This window comes from Artemia sp. Qi Xiang Cuo, chromosome 1 (assembly GCF_049724085.1).
Source record: "Artemia sp. Qi Xiang Cuo chromosome 1, ASM4972408v1, whole genome shotgun sequence".
Lineage (NCBI taxonomy): Eukaryota > Metazoa > Arthropoda > Branchiopoda > Anostraca > Artemiidae > Artemia > Artemia sp. Qi Xiang Cuo.
This window is the reverse complement of record NC_142794.1, coordinates 102,381,201-102,401,043: the sequence shown is the minus strand read 5'-3', so window position 1 is coordinate 102,401,043 and position 19,843 is coordinate 102,381,201. Positions and strand designations below refer to the sequence as shown.

Here is a 19,843-nt window from a genome sequence, read left to right as displayed (position 1 = left end):
AAAATTTTTAAACTGAAAATTTTTTAAATAATTTAAAATTAAAAAATTTAAAATATACAGTATTTTCCGACTGAATTAGCTTTGAACAGGCCATAGCTCTAGTCTTGCGGCAAGTATAACCAAAAAAAAATAACAGCTTTGATTTGTTAGTAGTAGTAGCGTGCATTTTACTTCTAGTATTTTCAAACCCCACAAAATATTCCAGTTGATGACAAAGTTTAAAGGCACGTTCTTCAAAAAATTTGATTGGAGACTTAAAGAATTTATTTCGTTCAGTTTCACAAGTCTCAAAATTAGCTAGGCTTTACAGGTTAATGTCTAAACTTTCAGGTTCAAATTTCATGAATTTTAGGAGAAAAACATAGGTTTTATATACATATATATATATATATATATATATATATATATATATATATATATATATATATATATATATATATATATATATATATATATATTATATATATTATATATATTATATATATATATATATATATATATATATATATATATATATATATATATATATATATATATATATATATATATATATATATATATATATATATATATATATATATATATATATATATATATATATATAAACAAAAAAAAAAAAAAATAGAAATCAACATAGTTAAAGGGATCTTTTATTTCTGTTGCTGATCAATAGACTATGTTTTCATTTTAATTTATGCACATCGTGAAGAATAATAGCTATTAAATTACAGAGAGTTTATTTTTTTTTAATGCTTTAAAAATGCAACTTCTGTTGGGTTTTTCTTCAATATAAATAAAAGTTTCACCCAAATTTAGAATTTCAGTAAAGAGAAAAATTGTAATTCAAACAATTCCACCAATACACAGAATTAAATAATATGAGGGTGGTGGGGGGGGGGGAGGTAGAGCGCCATAAACTAAACAAACACAAAAAATAGACAAGTTAGATCGACAACACATGAATAAAATTTCGAGACCTTAGAAGTGGAGGAGGGGTCAGAGGCCAAAGTTGGTAAAATGCCTCTTTTTGGCCTCTGACCCCTTTGGCCTATTTTATGGACGTCCAGGCTACGGCTTGAGATATTTATTCTGACTTATAAATAATAAAAAACAAACCTGCAAAGACTGAGCAATAATATCAGAGATCAATACTGGTTCATCAGGAACATTGACAAGGCCATCAGGTGGACCTTCCTGCATCAAACGGGCTCGAAAATGCTCACATTCGATGTCCAAGTCGGCCCGGGGCCAAAATTGAGGATAGTCACCATCATAGACTGAAGACAAAACGACAACTGTTTGAATATTATGGTCCCATATCATTTGCCAAAAATCGGCAACAGTGGATTCTAATGGATGTTGTGTTGTTATGTATTCTCGTAGGCTACTAAAACCTAAAACAAAGATATTAAGCCACTCATAGCCTCTGATTATTTACTCATAGCCTCTGATTATTTACTCATAGCCTCTGATACTCTACTTACCGATAGTCTTTTGTTAATCTGGTTAATTTAGCGCTTTTTTTTGGCTAAAAATACCACTTGAACCGTCTTGTAGATTGTATCCCTTATCAGTTAGACCAGGAAATATTTAAAAGTCACACCAAACATATTAATATCAAATTAATACTCTCTATGGGAAAACGATAAAGTTTGGTATTGATGAACTGTAAAACAACTTACCAAAAAAAGAAAAATAATTACTGAGACGTTTGTAAAAAAGTGAATTGTAATTATTTTAGCAAGTACAGTGAGGAGAGGTGAAATTTAATAACAACGAATTGTGGGCATTTTAGATACCCAGATTTTTCAAGATACCCTGATTTCCTGGATATACTCCGAGTATTTTTTCTGTTTCGGAATATTACTTCTCTGGTTTACCATAAGTGGTATTATTTCACAAATGAGTACGCCTAGAAAAGGCAACGATGGACAAGGGCAAAATTTTTCTGAAGAGAGGAAAGAAAAAAAAGCGACGAAAAAAGAAAAAAGGGAAGAAAGGTTAGAAAAAACTGAAGAAAGGAAGAAAGGAAGAAGAAGGAAGAAAGGAAGAAAAGGAAGAAAACCGAAGAAAAGAACACATGACAATGTGTCCTAATCACAAAAACATCAATATATTGTTTCTCTAAAAACTACGCTTCTGAAAGAGAAACTACATACTGACATCCTCAGACACTTCCTTTTGGTGACAATAAATAGTTTTTATAACTAAAACAATAATTATTTTGTCTATTCTTTTCTAAAAAAAATAAGCTCTGGCCTCTTCTCAAATCATAACATAAAATCAATTAAAAAAAACTCCGAAAAAGAAGTTTTGCAAAGAAAAGTAAACAGCCGTTTTAAACTTCAAACCAGTAGAATTACGTTCTATAATAATTTAAACAGAAAACGACCAGAAATTATTATCAAAGTATAAAAGACACCCAAAACGACAAAAAACAAAATTATCTCAAACATAAGAACCACAGATATTGATATAGTGGAATAAATGAACCTTAAAAGGAGTATAAATTAAACTGAGTATTCAAGTCAAACTTAGAAATGAACAAAAATTACTACAAACTGGAATTTGGCTACTGCCCCCTTCCTTGTCCCCCTAACCGTAGAAGTTCATGAAGCCTATTGCGTCAATTGCGTTTTATTGAAAACAATGTGTGTTATAACTGTGTGCTTTAATTTTTCAAAACATTGACAAAAAATCACTATAATAATCACGATGACTGAAAGAACTAATGAAAATAAACTGAATATTTAAAATATCAACGAATATTAACTCATGGTAGTCTCAGCAATTCAAGATTTTATTTCACGGTAATTTCTATTTTTCAATGTTATACATAAAAAAAGGTTTATAGAACACTATGTTGTCTGTGAAGCGCAAATGACGCAATAGGCTTCAAAACTTTTACGATTAGTTGAGCGTGAAAAGGGTAGTAGCAAAAATCTTGTTTGTTTAAAGTTTAACCTGAATATTCTGTTGAGTTTTTAATTGTTTTAAAATTTATTTGTTTGTCTATATTCTTTGCCAGTTTTAAGATTTATTCGTTTGTCCCAGAAAGTTTAAACTAAATTCCATTAGCCGTTCCTGAGATATTGCAGACACGCCTTTTGACAACCAGGGATGCATATAGTGTTTTCGGATTGAGTTCACCATCCCCCTTCACATTCTCTGAACGTTTCAACTTAATACTCTTAACTCTTTCAAGATATTGTAAGCACAATTTTAGGAAGCTGGATATATATAATATCTTTGCTTTAGTTCAACCTCTCCTGAAAATTGGAGCTATTTACCATTAGGCTATCCTGAGATATTGTAGATACGCCTTTTTGACAACTGGGATGCTCATATTTGTATTTGTTATCAAGTTCAACATCCCCCTCAACATTCTCCAAAAGTGTCCACATAATACCCTTAACTATTCCAGAGATACTACATACATATCATTTTGACATCCAGGATGCATATGGCGCCTTTTAATTTAGTTCATCATCCCAATCAACATTTCTTGAAAGTCTTAAATTAATCATTTTAGCCTTTACTGAGGTCCTGCAGCTACACCCATTGACGATTGGGATGCACATAGTGTCCTTTTAGTTCAACATATCCCCCCCCCCCAACATTCTTTGCCAGTTTCGAAAAATAGCTCATAGTGTGCTTTGATTGTGTTCAACATCCCCGTCAACATTTCCTAAAAGTTTCATCTAAGCACCCTAAACCTTTTTGGAGACCCAGGATCAAAACATGCCCCTTTTCCCAACAAGCCTTCTATACAAACAATGGGTAGCTTGCACAACAGCCCTTGCCCCAGGGGCTATGGGAGTTATGTCATCCCGACAAGATATTGGAGATACGCTTTTTTAATAAACTGGGTGCACATTCGAAGTTTATACAACCAGCCCTTCCATATGAGGTGGCTCTGGAAAAAAATCATCAATGAATAATAAGAATACATTGAAGCCCTGTGGCCCTTTGTTATAAACGACGCTAGAGAGTTGCCTCTGAAAAGATCTGTCATTATAAAACTGACTTTTAATACTAAAACTTTATTATTATTATACTTGAAATTAAGATTCTCTGTTACAATATTTTGTTCGTCTTAGCAAGGGAATAGCAAGGTCAAGCAATTCCAATGCTTGAATAGCACACATGGTGGGCTTGGGAACCTCGTTTTACTAATCACAATAGGAAACCTGGACACTCTAGGAATGAGAATGTTTAGTTTTCAGTTTACAGTGAAGTTAGTTTTCAAGAAAAATGCAATGCAATGTATCTAGTGCTTGGGCCATAGGGTCTGCTTTAGACAATGTAATCACGTAGACCGAAATTGGACAGGATCATGTACTTGACAAAAATTTACGTGCCACCATTCTACAAAAATTTATATATGAATCATTTCTTTTAATGGACTGTTTGAATTTTCGGGTCCTTACCCGGGGGGCCCAGGGGGTGATTGCAAATTTGCATTTCAAACCTGAATTTTAGTCTCATATTTATAATTATTGGCTAAAAAAGACCTTGGTACTATTTTTTTCTACAGAAATGAAACATCATGTACAAGATGCCAACTTTTTTTGGGTTATCCTACGGTGGCAATCAGCTGATTGCTGGTGGCCTTTCTGGATCTTACCTTGGATCCAAGAAGCATTGATATAGTCACTCCCGTCCACACCCGGTTTTGGTGTTAAATGTACTCGTGCTGTTTCCACGGGAATCAATGTCTGTAGTCGGTTCTTGGGTTGGTTGCATGGCTTTTGCGCAGAGGATAAGTGAAAATCTTTGGGTTGAAATTTTGTTACCATCTAAAAAAATATTCTATGAGTTCAGAAAATTGAGAAGTTTTCAATTAAAGTCTAAGGCTAGTGTTGACTGGTCATTTCCCTTTTTAGGACCGACAGGTACAAGTAACTGATATGAGAGAAAAATAAACCCTCCAACATGAATTAAAACTAGTTTCGCACCAACAGCCCAGGGTCACAGGTTAAAAATCACAAAATAGTCTAATTTTGATTTATAAAATCTAGATTTCCCATTTTATTATAGGGGAATTTTTTACATTTTAAGTAAGTGCTTTAAAAAAAAAAAAAAAAACAGCCCGAAATTTACCCATTCATATCCTTTTTATTCCACCTCTGATTTGTATTATATAAATACACCACTGAAAATGCAAAACTTAGTTTGAGTTAGTTATGGCTAGATTAACATACATAACACAAACATTTTTTTTTTAAACTATTGTGTATAACATTTTTCAGGCGAATTAAAATGCTTAAAGCTAGTCTTCTTAGGGGTTCCAATAACTCATATCTCAGGGATAGGAAATATGAAGGTAGGTGGATTTAAATTTATTTATTCACGTAGGAAGGGTGGTGTACATAGGCAGGGAGTAGGCCTCATGACGATTAAGGTAGCTGCTAAGTCTTGCTTAGGTTGTGAAGGTATTAATGATATAATTATAGATGTTCATTTAGCGACTAGAAGTGCAAGGTATCATTTATAGCAGTATATACCCCTGACAGAGATATTAGTGACGCAGATGCATTTACTAACAGGTACAGGAACGAATAGACAAGATCCCAGGGAGAAAAACGGCATTTTTACTAAGATGTTAGTGACCACGTTGGTAGGATTAGGGACATACGGTATTTTAGCCTAGGTAAATTTGATACAGGAAAGAAAAACACCATAAGCTATAGACTGTTGTAGTTTTGTAGGGATAACAATATAGAAATAAAAAATACAGTATTTGGTCAAAAAACGATTTGTTTGAACTTTCCCTGAATTTAGCTAAGGCCAATTAGACAGTTTCGTAGTCCATCCTGGTTCAAGTATAGAAAAAAAAAAAATATGGAGGAATTCCAACATATAGTGAAAACATTCAACCTAAAATAATCCGAGCTAACCAATCACCTAATTAGTCAACTAGATAGATCTAACTATGAATAGATTCAGCGCTGGCTACATGTCTGAGTTTCGTAAACCTCTTTGTGAAATGTCCTTTTCCAATAGTCAGAAAATTCAATTTTCCAGTTTTGGTACGCAAAAGGTGCATATCCAAAGAAGAAAAAACAACAAAAAACAGTAATTTACGTCTGGTATTTGGAAAAAAGCCTGTTTTCACAAAAAAGCAGAAGTTTCTATTGCTTCGTCAATCTTGGGATAAAAAGCAAAGAAATGGCACAAGACTTCCTGGTGAAAACCGGCAGTACTGATCTCCAAAACATGGCCCTTTAGCCAGGAAGTGTAATGGGTACTAGGGGGGGGGGGAGTGTCAGCCATCCAGTTCTTTTGCGCATTATTTCTATTTACATTTCTAGAATTCACCAAGTATCCCTTTTAGGATAGGTCGACTCTGGCTGGGATTACAGATTCACACTTCTAATACCCGTCCATTCTTGGGATAATCTTCACATGACTAACAACAGAAATTAAGAGTAAATGAGGTACAGTCGAATTACAAGAAAAACACTACACAGAGTATTTGAAGAACGACTTTGGAAGCACTCCAATAATAATTGTTTCCCAAGTTGTGTTATCTCTGAATCCCGTCTGTTTTTCTTCAAAAAGTAAGTGCCAAGGACGCAATGCTAGCGAAAAGAACTAGGTAAAGCATATACTTGTTGCATACCTCTCAGTTTTATGGGACCTGCAGTCATGAAAAATTTCATTACTTGGACACTTGCTGCAATTAAATGATTGAACTAAGAATTTGATGGAAACTTCATTGTTTTAGGTAATTCCCCCGTTAATACGAGTTTCACAAGTTTATACATTTGTTATAAAAAAACCTTGACACAAACCAAGTATTTCCTGAAAATATATGGATCTCACAGCAGGCCGCAATTAAGCAGTAGTAAGGCAACTGGGGAGGATGGATAGCAAGCTTCCACGACACACGGCTCTTAAAATATCAACGTGTTTCATATTAAATAAATACATATGAATACAGAAAAATGAGGACGTGAGAACACTTACTTTATACTGATGATCTAAAAGATGGCCCATGGTGCCCGATATCGCATCAATGCCATTACAATAATTCTGATGGCCCTCCATTACTGTTTGAAGAGGCAGAGAACTCTGAAGTGCTGTGAGATACCTCGTCAGCTGAGCCCTTGAAATACACGTATCACCTGCCTCAATTGCCTCGAGTAAGGCATCATGCAAAAATATGTATTGCTCTTCTGTTTGCACTAAGAAATTCCTTTGGGATCGAATATGCATTAAAAATCCTAATACGTTAATTTCTCCACGAGATTTGACCTGGCGCAACATGGCGTCTAAGACGATGTAAGTCCCTGTGCGACCAACACCAGCGCTACAATGAACAACAATTGGGCCGGCATCGGACGGGTTGGCTACAGATGATTTCCTCACAAAACTTAAAATTGGTAACGGATGTTCAGGGACTCCGTGATCTGGCCAGCTGGTATAGTGATATTGATAAACAATTCTCTCGGTGCACACATGCTTCTTCCTCCGAAGCTGAAATTAAAGAAAAATAATAAAAAGGAAAATAAATATTAATAATCGAAGGAACAGATGCTGATAACATGCCACAACAGTATCACTTTTTTTATACCGATCTTATATGAGTTAATTTCTTATTTGATGATAATATATAGTTATTTTTTTAGTCCAGGGTTTCAACTTGGGATACATTGTATTAGCGCATATGTTACATTGTATATTTTAGTGCAGATATCACCATAATTATTGTCCCAGATAGTTATAATAAAGTAGTTAGTAACGTACAAGACAGTAATATTGTTGTAACTGACGCAGGAACCAAGGTTTGCTGATGGTTTTGTGCAAAGTTAGTAGTTGAACAGGCGTGTATTTTATGCACATTTATATGGATTTTTTTTTATATATTGTAAACACTTAAATTTAATTATTATATATCGGCGTAAAGGGTGCAGCAAAGGCTGTTGAAAAATAAAGAACATACGGTATTTAATACGAAGGTAAATTATAGCATGCCAAATGTTTGACTAATAATGTCCAAGACAAACATGGAATTGGTCTAGGATATTGAGAATCCCTGTTTGATTCCAATATACAATCCCAAACTCAAATTAGGATCCACCCTCTCAAATGAATATCTACTATCCAAGTTAAAAAAAAATTAGAAACATCAGCAGCCAACTGAACAGTAAATAATTCTTATGCAACAGGAACGAAATGTATATGGCCACTGGCTTTTAAATAATATATGTATGTATGTACGTATACAGAGAAAAACGTTCAATAGGTTCAATTTATTGGGATAAAATAAATTTCGTGCCCAGAATTTCCAAGGAGTGCTTTATATTCTTCTAGGCACATGAAAAGATCGAGAGAGGCAAGGCAAAATCTCTCCCACCATCCCATAATCTTCATAATTTTTCTTCTTTTTCTTATTAATAGTCATAAGGCACGTTTCTTTTTGTTCTGACCGATTTGGTGACTTCCATTGTAATAAGTTCCTGCGTAACGGTTCCCTTTAGGAATGAATCATCTTTTACTTCAACATTTTTTAAAACATTAAATCCTCCTCTCGTCCCCCTCCCTTAAAATCTTGATTCCTTTATTTCGTGTTATTTATTTATTTTATTCAATACAGGAGAAAGCCACAGACTTTTCGCAATACAAACACAAGAAATGACAGCACAAACAGCAACACTGCAAAGCACAAAAAAAAAAAAAAAATTCTTCAGCAAAAAACAATTGCACCGTTTGCGCAGAAACTACGGTATTAGGTAAACTATGCCAAAGTTTCGCTGCTCGGTTAACAAAGCTACATTGACCTATTTTCTTGTGCACTTGTGGCTGATACAGTTTATGCAAGTGTTGCTGAGTGGCTGATAATGACTAAGTTTGAAGAAATCAGCCCAGTCAACATTATTGACACCCTTCATAATACAGAATGTATTGATCAGGTCAATCCGGTCTCGCCAAAACTCCAGAAAAGAAAGTCCCAAACATTACAGTCGACGCTGATACGGTAAATGACTCAAATATGGCACAAAGTTTGACACCCGATGTTGAGCCTTTTCGATTTGTTGCGATTCACATTTCCATGTCGGATACCACACAGAGGAACAATATTCTACCACCGGGCGTACTATTGTCTTGTATAGCGTCATAAAAGTGAGAAGGCTAATTTTCCTGATAACTTCTCTTAATTCGAAGCAGACTGTAATTGGCATTTCGCAAAATTGTTGACACATGCTTCTGGAACTTCAACTGGTAATCAAAGTGAATATCTTAAATCCCTTATTGAATCCGCAGATGAAACAGGTGTATTACCAAGAAAATACTGTTAAGTCGAGCTTTTTGAAAAGTAATGGTACAAAACATTTTTGATGGTTTACAAGCATGAGTTCAATTTACACTAATTATTTAGGACATTCAGCTTCATACCCTTCAGCGTTCAGATCCACTTGATCTGAACGCTTTATATTTAACATTCATTTCAATCTGAGCCTGGTGAACCTGTTTCACTTAAAGCTTTATTGCTTCACGAATATACTTTTAACATTTATATATATATATATATATATATATATATATATATATATATATATATATATATATATATATATATATATATATATATATATATATATATATATATATATATATATATATATATATATATATATATATATATACCTGGAGGAAGAAAGCAAATGTAAATTATTGTGAAAAATTAAATATAGCTCGAACTACCTTTGCATGCTTTATCTTGAATGTTCGTATGGTATAGGTGGCAGTGACATCTTCTTTGATAAATGTTACATCCAGGACGCCATAGGTCTCTGTCCCTTCATTGGGCCAATACTGATCACATTTTCTCTAGAAAAAAAAAGGAAGTGTTGAAAAATTTGTAAAAAAAAGCACTAAAACAAGAGAAATTTAGCAAGTTTTCAATTGTGTTTCAATAAAAACAATAATCGAAAGAGGCAGACGATGATAATTACGCCAGGATTCTAACGCAATTACAAGAATAGCAGTGAAAATGTTTTTGTGTGGGGGAGGGGGGATGACAACACCATATAACTAAACCTCAAGTCCGAATAAAGAAAGTCCTGAAAAAACTGCGGTAGTTCGTAAACAAATTTTGAATTCTACTTTGCCACACAATATTTGCACCCCCCCCCCCCCGAAACACATTTCCAGAAATAAAAATTTTCGGCTCATCCAACTAACTTTTTATAATCAGCATAAAAGACTACCCTGCATATTATTCTTCAGGTGAATGAAGCCACATTTTCCTAAAACAGCTTTCATTTCGGTATAGTTGATTTGTACTATATGCGGAGCCAGAATTGCGTTTCCAATTGATATCAAGCAACCCCAGCTATCAATACTTCACCGTATTTTTATTATTGTTCTGTCTGAGCTGACCCCCCCCCCTCCCTAAAAGCTATGTAGAGACCATGTATATAAATACTGATCGATTACACAAAAACGGATATTAAAATAAATTTTTAAAAGGCAGACTAAAAGGCTTTTATCTCAAGCTATTTGCATAGATACGCTAATTGATCTAATTTAATAGTGAGTCTTTTCAGTAAGCAACGAGTTACGAACAAACGTGACAAAGTTCAAATAGCCTTATTAAATAAACAAGACACGTGATGTTTCTGAAAAAAAAGAATTAAACAGATTTCCCAATAATAAACAAATCAAGCATATTAAACCTGGGAAATATATTGAAAGCCGTAAGACACCCGACCAGAATTTAAACTATTTGCAATAAATATATACGTATATTAAATTGGTCAAGGTTCAAAATTCTTCCAGACAGCAGCAGGTCAGAAGTTCACTTCTTTTTAGAAAATAAATATTAAAAGAATGAGTTTTTTCAACTGAAAGTAAGGAGCAACATTAAAACGAATCGAAATTATCCCGTACATTAGAGGAGCTACCTCTTTCCCAACCTTTACGCTAAAGTCTTCAAGTTCTTTAAAATATACTCCTCATTCAATTCAAGGACCCTTCTGTTTGAGTAGATTTATTCTTAAAGAATTGTGGCAAAAGACTAAACTTTACCAAACTTTAAAAAGTCAAAAAGTACAGTTCGTTACCACGAACTGTCTGAAAAGTACGTAACAATATTTGCGTATATGAAGGAAAATGGACATATCAGCAATTCCATAACATCGAAAACACTTAACAGTAAGGTCCTACTAAAGATTCGATGTTGAGTAAGTATGTCGGAGAGAGGTGTAGATTGGGTATTCATATGATTTTTTCTCAATTCGTAGAGGAGGGACTGAACAGAAAAATCATCTATCCTATTGGACATAATCTGGCTGTAAAGAACACCTATTCTTAGTATTTTTAGTTTATTGTTTTTCGCTTTTTCTTCTCCCGCGAGTTGATTGACAATCTCAGCATTAACTTTACTTCATTTTTTTTTTGAGCGGCGCTTAAGTAACGCGTTCCTTCATTCCACAGTAAATTCGACTACTTTGCGAGTCGCATGTACTCTCACCGCAAATTTTGCTGTGCATCAGTTTCGTTTACGATTCATTATGTCTCGCTATCGCTTATTTCTATCCATAGATTACGTTGTGATGCTCTTTGTCAAATGTTTTCTAAGTGCAAACTTCGTTGCATATTATTTTCGTTTGCGGTTCGTTGTAAGTCTCGCTGGCGCTTGTCTTCTAACCACAGATTTCGTTGTGCATCATTTTCATTTGTGATTAGTCGTGATGCTCGTTGTTGCATGACTTATAACCACTTATTTCGTTGTTTCATTTTCATTCGTCATTACCTCAGGCATTTTTCCATGCCTTTTGATTTAGCTGTTCCTTAGAAAATTGAAAAAAAGGAGCATTGCGAACAGGATCCATTAATTAAGATGAAACTAAGATTAAGATTAATTAAGATGAAATTAATTAAGATTAATTAAGATGAAACTACCAAAGGCTACTTTATATTTCGAGGACATTGATATTAATACATATAGGTAAAAATATTCAAAAAAATAATACCCGGCCTCGTTCAATCAAATTCGTTATCATCACTATAATAACGACTTTCTGTTCCCAGATCATTCTCCAGTACGCATCGAAGGTGGTTGGTAGGGGACCTTGTGTACCAATATATGCTCTGGACTTTTGAAAACCATCAATAAAATTTGCATTTATATAATCACTTGACTTCTTTTGACCTGGCGGCAACTTTAATATGACACGAGTTTGATCATCTAAAAAAATTAATCAAAATAGAAAAGATTAAAAATGAAATAAAGAAAACGAAAGAAAGAGTAAAACACGAACCAAGACTGTGTAAAAGAAAACATCGTGAAAGGGGAGCCAATCGCCCCCCTCTCCAATCTTACATTTTGAAAATGCATTTTTTTTTATTTTATTAAACAATTATAAAAAACATCTTTATTTAAATCTTCATTAAATATAATAGAAAATAATCCTTGCTATCTCCCGTATTATTATGAATTGTGCCAATGAGTCGCTTTGTTCCGTGGGAACACTTCTCTGTTTTAGGATTTAAACAAGAAAAATACAAAGTATATTCCCGAACCATATTAAGGTCACATTCGTACCTAAAAAGTGACTTATACATGACTATAGTGCAATAGTTTATGTTCAACTTTCAAGCGTAATTTTTACAGCTTACCAATCAGAGTGAGTATTTAAGGCAAATATTTTTGAAATTAGAAAGGATGGAAACTTGCAGTAGCAGATATCGGGATGCTGAATCTCACAAAAAAATAATAAAAATACATAATATGATGAGGAAAAAATTTAATCTCACAAAAAAATAATAAAAATACATAATATGGTGAGGAAAAAATTTGAGAAAAAGTTAGTGTTGATATAGGCTTTCCAAAATATTTTCTCATCACTTTAAATCTCATGCGTGAGGTTATAATCAGCAGAAAACACGGATCATTCATAAATATTGGTTGCTATCAACGTGTAGAGCTATTACGTAGTCCGGACAACAAAATCTGGTAGCCAAATAATGTAGCTTTATAGTGATTAGAATCTTGATAGGTATATTTAATTATGGCTGTCCTCGGCCCTAATTTGTGGAGCAAACACCTTCGGCGAGGCTCTGAACCGTCACAGCCCATCCCCAAGCAGCACACCTGTCTCATCCCAGAGTGGGAAGACACATGCAGCAGCTCAAATGAGGGAAGATTGGAGGTTACTCACCGACGCCTTTATGCCTCCGGAGGCACAGGAGGAGCTAAGGTCTAAGGTAAGCAGCACACCTGAATCCGTCATAAAAAGGATATCATTAGCTGCACCAAGCTGTTCCGTTTTTAGAAAAATCGGTGATATAAAAGGAGGGGAGGGGGTGTTGCAAAATTATAAAAATTGTAGTACTAGATCCTTTTATCTGTGAAAGCGTGATTCTATCCCTGTGTAATATGCTTCTGCAAATTCCTTAGAATGTTAACTTATGTGCAAAATTTGTTCAGCCCAAAGGCCCATCATTTCATGAAAAATACTCAGAAGGAGCGGGAATTCCAGTCATGTCTTTGTTTAGTCTAAACCCTGACAGTTCTCCTGTCACAGAAAATATTATGATTTGTTTTACTTACCAAGAAACAGTGTTTCAATAAACTAGAACAAAATAGATAAGTGAACTAATAAGTAAACAAAGAAATTAAACAGGGCACAACATCTCTTTTCTAATGCGGCACAGTGGTCGGTAATACAGCACAATGGTCAGTTTTCTAATGCAGCACAGCTCGTCCTCATTGAGGCAATTCGCCCCTTTTTTAGTGCAGGCTATGACAAGTAGATTGCTAAGCCGTTCGTCACCACAGGTTGTGCGTAAATGTTTTTACATGGTTAAAGGGGCTGAGCAATCTTTTGTTCGCCAAAGGAGTTACCGGAAGAGTAAGACTAATATCAATTATAAGTTCACTGAAAGCCCTCGGCAGCTCGGACCGAACTTCGAAAATACCGAACAGGCGAATTGCTATCGAATAAGGTAGTGATTTCACAGCCTCATTCTGCGAGGGAAGGGCTAGATAGTCGATGCCAAAAGTTGGGTAGAGACTACACAAATTTTGCACTTCTCTTTAAAAGAATATCCGGTAATTCTGGGTTCAGCACAGACACAGTTTCGTAGAGGTCGGTATTTTCCATGAAGCACGCGTCAATGATGTTGATGAAACGATCAACTGAGAAATGGACAAGTCTAGCTTAGTCACTGCAAAAAGAAGGTTGGAAATTGGAAACTCCTTTATGCCTGTTAGCTGGAGCCCGGAAGCCTTTGGCCAAAATAACGAGAGTAGTGAATAATATTTTATAAGACTCTTTCGCCCTTTTCAACTCATTTCCAAAAAAAAAAAGGTTGACACCGCACTTTTGTTTTGAGCGCATAGACATATTTAATGAATTCTTCTGGCTATGAATTATTGCAGGGAAATGGCAATTAGCAGGGATGTACTCTTTTTACACCAAAACTTTTCTTTTTCATTGGATTTTATGAAATGCCATACTTTTCTCTATCAATGTCTTAACACACGGGGCATCGATTCATTGAATAGTATTTGACTAACTATACCTGTAAAAATGCATATCATAAAGCTCAAAACGAGTTCAATATTCATACATATATGTCTGACTAGGTCTTTTTGCCCTAGAAGCAAGACCATATTCAGTCAATTCATTTGACTAAAGGCAGCATAGATAATCTATGCCTAGATAGGGAATAGGCCTCATTTCATAGGCAAGCATAAATTGAAGGGCATGTTTTTGGACCTAGTCTCCTCCCAAAATTTCAAGATTTTTCCTATATTTTGCTATATTGTCATAAGCTATGTCTGTCTCTAGGGAATTGGTACATTTTCCCCTTGCCTCATTTCATCCCTGAATGGATGTTGGCCACTCAGGTCATACCGATGAAAATAGAAAAGAGGCAACATCACTAAACACAAACATAATTCATTTTGTACCTGTTAGTAATTTTGCAGAAAACCCCCGGATAAGAACCCCATAATCCTTGCCTTTCTTGACAACTTTTTCAATTTTTCCCTTTATTCTTGACCTTGAAAACTTATAAATGCGAGTCTCCAGAAAAGAGAAAGAATAGTTACAGGGACGTCGTTTCGGGGGGGGGGAGTTTACCCCCTCCAATAATTTGGATAAAAAAAACTATTATATAGCCCATGCCTTTTGACGATCCGGATAAACCTCTCTCCTCCCCCAATAGAAATGCTGCAACTACTCCCCTGAATAGTTCTGGAAAAGAGAAAGGATCCTTACGTGATAAAACGAGAGACGAAACTTTATGTATAATTAGTATATTAACATACCATTATTACTGCACTAATTTAAGATTCATATTAAGCTATATTTTTATGGTTTTTGCACAATATCTCCGTTCTATATAATATGGAAATTAAATGCAAGCCTAATGAATTACACAGCCAGAAATCTCAAATGTTTTGGGCAAAACAAATATATTGCAAATTAATCACGAAATTAAGATTTTGAAGACACAGGGGCATAAATATGAGGAGGGTTAGTAGTAAAAGTCAGACCCCTTCCTCAAATGGGTCTGAAAAGCTGCTCTTTGAGTTATTCTCTATTATTCGTATTTACCTATGTCACCTACTTAAGCCGCGTTTTCAGGCTCAGCGGGTTCGAACACGGGTTGTTCTCGTCTAGTGCATCAATCGTTGTGCATCAGTGCATCTAGTGCATCAAACATGGGGTTGAAACTTCGAACCCGCTGAAACTAGATGAAAAACTTGAAACTAGACGAGAACAACCCGTTTTCGAGCCCGCTGAGCCTGAAAACGCGGCTCAGGTGTCGAACAGGGGTTGTTCTCGTCTAGTGTATCAAGCGTTTTCACAAAGCGGGTTTTCGAGGAGAACACGGGGTTGAAACTTCGAACCCCGCTGAAACTAGACGAGAACCCGCCTAGCCTGAAAACGCAGCTTTCGACTATTTTATGAATAATATAATATTTGACTCATTAAAATTCAAAATGTTCTCGTGGAGTAGCCCCTTTCACCCCTTCATTATTACTCTGACAATGACCCATATTTAGAAAGAATAGTTACATCACTAAATACACATAAAAGTCATTTTTTACATGCTAGTGATTTTGCAGACAACCCTCGGGTAAGAACCCCAGAATCCTTGCCTTTGTTGACAACTTTTTTAACTTGTCAACACCCCCTACCCGATACTATACCCTAGGACTCTGTAGCTTTGAGTTCTTTCGCGTCAGCTTTACTAAATGTGAAGGAATTTTGATGGTTGTATTACCTGCAAAGGAAAGGAATTGCTTTCCTTATCTCATTAATAAAAACAATGGTAATATAGAGAAATTAGATAAAAAAAAAGTTAACTTACATGCCACAATATTATGATATCTATTTTTCCCCTTGTTGTCTGGATGCATCGAATGGTCTGTAGTAGTTTTTGTACTCAAGTTACCACTTTGCACTGCTTCATATTCCTTACTAAAACCAATATCACCATCAGCATGAAGTGCTATCACATGCTTGGGGAATAGCGGTACGGGAATTGGCCCCTTTTCTTCGGGCGGATCTCCATCCTCAGATTCAGCTTTAATCACAGCACTCCCACCATCCCATGCCACTCCAACTCCGTTTGGAGGCGTAGGAGGAGGTGCATCATCAAGATAATAATAAGCAGCTTGAAAATATTTTCTAAAAGGAAAACAGGACATATCGTCAAGGAATGGCTTCAATATAACTGATTTACTGACAAACTGATAAAAAAGATTAACCATACGTGACTTGGCACCTGATCTGATTTTGATAAGAATACCAAATATAACTTCCGCCACGACCTGTATTTTGCATTTCTATGCTTATCAGCTCGATGTAATTAAGTACAAAAAAAAATTCATTTATAATCACAATTCAAGACAAAAAGAGAAGAAGCAAGTCTCAAATGAAGAAAAACAAAATGTGCATATTGTTGATAATAGAACTTTTTTCTGACTTAAACCTTTTCGCATGCTAACCGCGGTTGCGAGTGCAATCCGTGGCTGGGGGCAGATAATGCGACGCTTCCCGTCCCCCCCCCCCCAATTTCACCAGGCACCCGTTAAAGTTGGGTCGATTCTGGCTGAGCTAACAGAGTAACATCCCTGACTCGCGTTCCAAACCAAATAACCAGCAACACCCGAACTCGAACCCCTGTACTCATGATTAAAGTCTAGCACGCTAACCATTCGGCTAGGATGGCAATAGAACCACCTTATTAAATAAGTTGCCTTGGTAAAATGGTATTGATGCTCTCTTCTGGTGACAAAAAAAGGAGTTTAATGATTGCTGTTCAAGCCAGCACCAAGTGAAAACAGTCAAAAGATCCAAAACGCCCTAAGTATCAAGACTTCACCTACAAATGGCGTTGTCTGAGTACTATAAGACTGTTTATTTTACAAGGCGATTGCCAAGACAAAATCTTATTGATAGTGCAAAAACACATTTTAGTTACCCGATTGCCCATAATCGGGAAAAAATAGCCAATACAATATCCATAAAATAATCAATTTTTTTTTTAATATTTTGGCTCAACACACAAAAAATCAACTTTTTTTTGTTTTATTATTTGTTGTTGTTTCGCTAAGCATCTATTGTTTCTATTTTATATTATTTGTTCTTTTTTGTAAGACAATTTAGAAGCATTTAAAACGGTAAAGGCCTTTCTACAAAAAAAGGACGACCTAATTTAACAAACATACTGAGTATAAAAAAGCTTTTTATAAGCATAGCAAACACATTTTCTCTTTGACCCACAGGATCTTAACAGTTTCAAGCGACCACTGGCCCACAAAATTTCTCCAATCATCGGATTCTGATAATTTTGAAAACGTCCCCCTTGCGTACCTTACTTAGTGAGTACGAGCATACCAAGATTACTTATCGACAAACGCCGATTACTTATCATTAGCATTTCGCGATATGCAAATGATGTCAGATATCAGTAGGATTCCTACTTAAAACATTCTCAATTAGTTGTCGGATTAGTTATAGGTCGTGATAGCCCGAAAAAATGTAGAATAAATGAAGATAACTGACATCACATGTAAGCAAACAATTCAATCCTTCCAAAAATGAGAAAAACATCTGAACTACTATGCATAGTTAAAAAAAAAAGGGAGAAAGAATGTGAACAGCAGCAAGGACGTATCCAAGGGGGGGGGGGGGGGGGGGGGGGTTGACGACCCCCCCCCCAAAAAAAAAAGTCTGACTCGTAAAAACGTATCAAAAATGGATATAAGCAAATTTTTTACGTGTTTTTAGTTTTTTGGTACCCCCCTCCCCGAAAAATAATCCTATATACGACCCTGACCTTATGGAATCCGTAAATAAGATGCGTTTACCATAATATAAATATATAAACAGTAGCGAAAATTCCTATACTCTCCGCTTAAGATTTTTAGGAGATATCAGTCACATACCTTTCTTCATGACTACACCTTCTTTAATATTTATGCTGTGGAAACAACTGAAGCTATTGCTGTGACACAATAGGAAACTTCCCTTTCCACGCGCTTGAGGTGTATCATTTTTGAGCAAATATTCGCTACTGTTTAATATTTATACTGTGTGCGTTTACCATGGAATATACCTGATTACTGCTGTTATTCGCCTAGTTGTCCATAAGCGTTTCAGCAACCTCATGACTGGATTTGTATTTGTTGTTGGCTTTTACACGTTACAACTCGGAGAAGTAACTTTGTCAGATAAAGGCTGCTAGACCACACTCATTATTACAAAATTAAAATATTTCAAATCTTTCGGTTTTTATGGACATAAAAAACACATCAGGAAATAGAAGGAAACGAGGCAAAACAGTATTTTCAAGAGACCAGAAAATTCGTGTTTGAAATCTAAAAATTACTAAATTTACGTTGTCTTGTCAAAGTGAAGTATTGCAGTAAACCATTGTCGGTTAACCAAGGAAAAGAGCTGCGGGAGCAACTCTTTGTTCAGCAATCTGTGGAAGGTATTGAAAAATATAATTTTGGCTTTGCAAATAATTAAGCCTTAAACGTATGCATGCAATGCGCCCTTAAATGTATCGGAAAGAAATAAAATGTTCCATCTCCGTAGAAAAGATGGAACTAAAATTTTTGAATCCTTAATTATGTAGGAGTTCACACCACCTACGCCCACAAGCAAAATTTACCAATCCTTCATCGACAAGGATAACCTACAAGAAGGGACTTAAAAAAATTACACTGTGCTTAAAGCCAGTTGAGCCTTATCCTTTTTAACCTTTAATGTCGTTACGGCCTAATACTTACAATATCATCTTAAAGAGTGTAGTTAGTACTATTTATCTATTTCTAACTTCCAGAATCATGCAGCTGCAGCTACTCTTTACTATAATAATTACAAAACTACGTCATTGTGGTACATTTTCATTTACAATGGCAGCGTAACTGCATAAAGGCAAATTTTCTCCCCCTCAAATGTATAAGAAAGAACGGAAATGTAGACTAATTGTTTGTCATAGCTTAAAATGCATATCAGGAAGCAGTAATGGGTACACCAACTAGGACAAGTTGGTGTACTAGGACACCAATTAGGAGAAGCAACCACTTCATTGACAAAGATGAGTACGGTTTACCAACCGAATGCTACTTTCAAATGTCTAAATTATCTCAGATTTTAATCAAAATTCTTTTAATGTGCGAATTAAACTGAAGTTGTTAACCCCTCGAAACCTTTTAAACGATATATACCATGGAAGAGCTCAAAACATGCAGTACGAACTTATAAAACTTATTTGGTATTGTGAAGTTATCCGTCGCTTTTCATAATCAGACTACTATAGATAGACGCTGCTAAAACAAAAGGTAAACCAATTAGTAGAA

The 19,843-nt window shown here is 35.2% G+C and overlaps 1 protein-coding gene across 1 annotated transcript in view; it reads right to left on the bottom strand.

The window, feature by feature from the left end:
• Ptp99A (Protein tyrosine phosphatase 99A) overlaps nt 1-19,843 on the bottom strand; it is a 179,333-nt gene that overhangs the window by 9,478 nt on the left and 150,012 nt on the right. Inside the window, exons 14-19 of the mRNA XM_089088211.1 lie at nt 16,339-16,658; nt 11,985-12,199; nt 9,712-9,837; nt 6,973-7,482; nt 4,628-4,799; nt 1,117-1,394 (exon numbers count right to left, since the gene is read on the bottom strand). Of these exons, the coding sequence (XP_088944337.1) occupies nt 1,117-1,394; nt 4,628-4,799; nt 6,973-7,482; nt 9,712-9,837; nt 11,985-12,199; nt 16,339-16,658 (1,621 nt within the window). The remainder of the gene's footprint in view (nt 1-1,116; nt 1,395-4,627; nt 4,800-6,972; nt 7,483-9,711; nt 9,838-11,984; nt 12,200-16,338; nt 16,659-19,843) is intronic.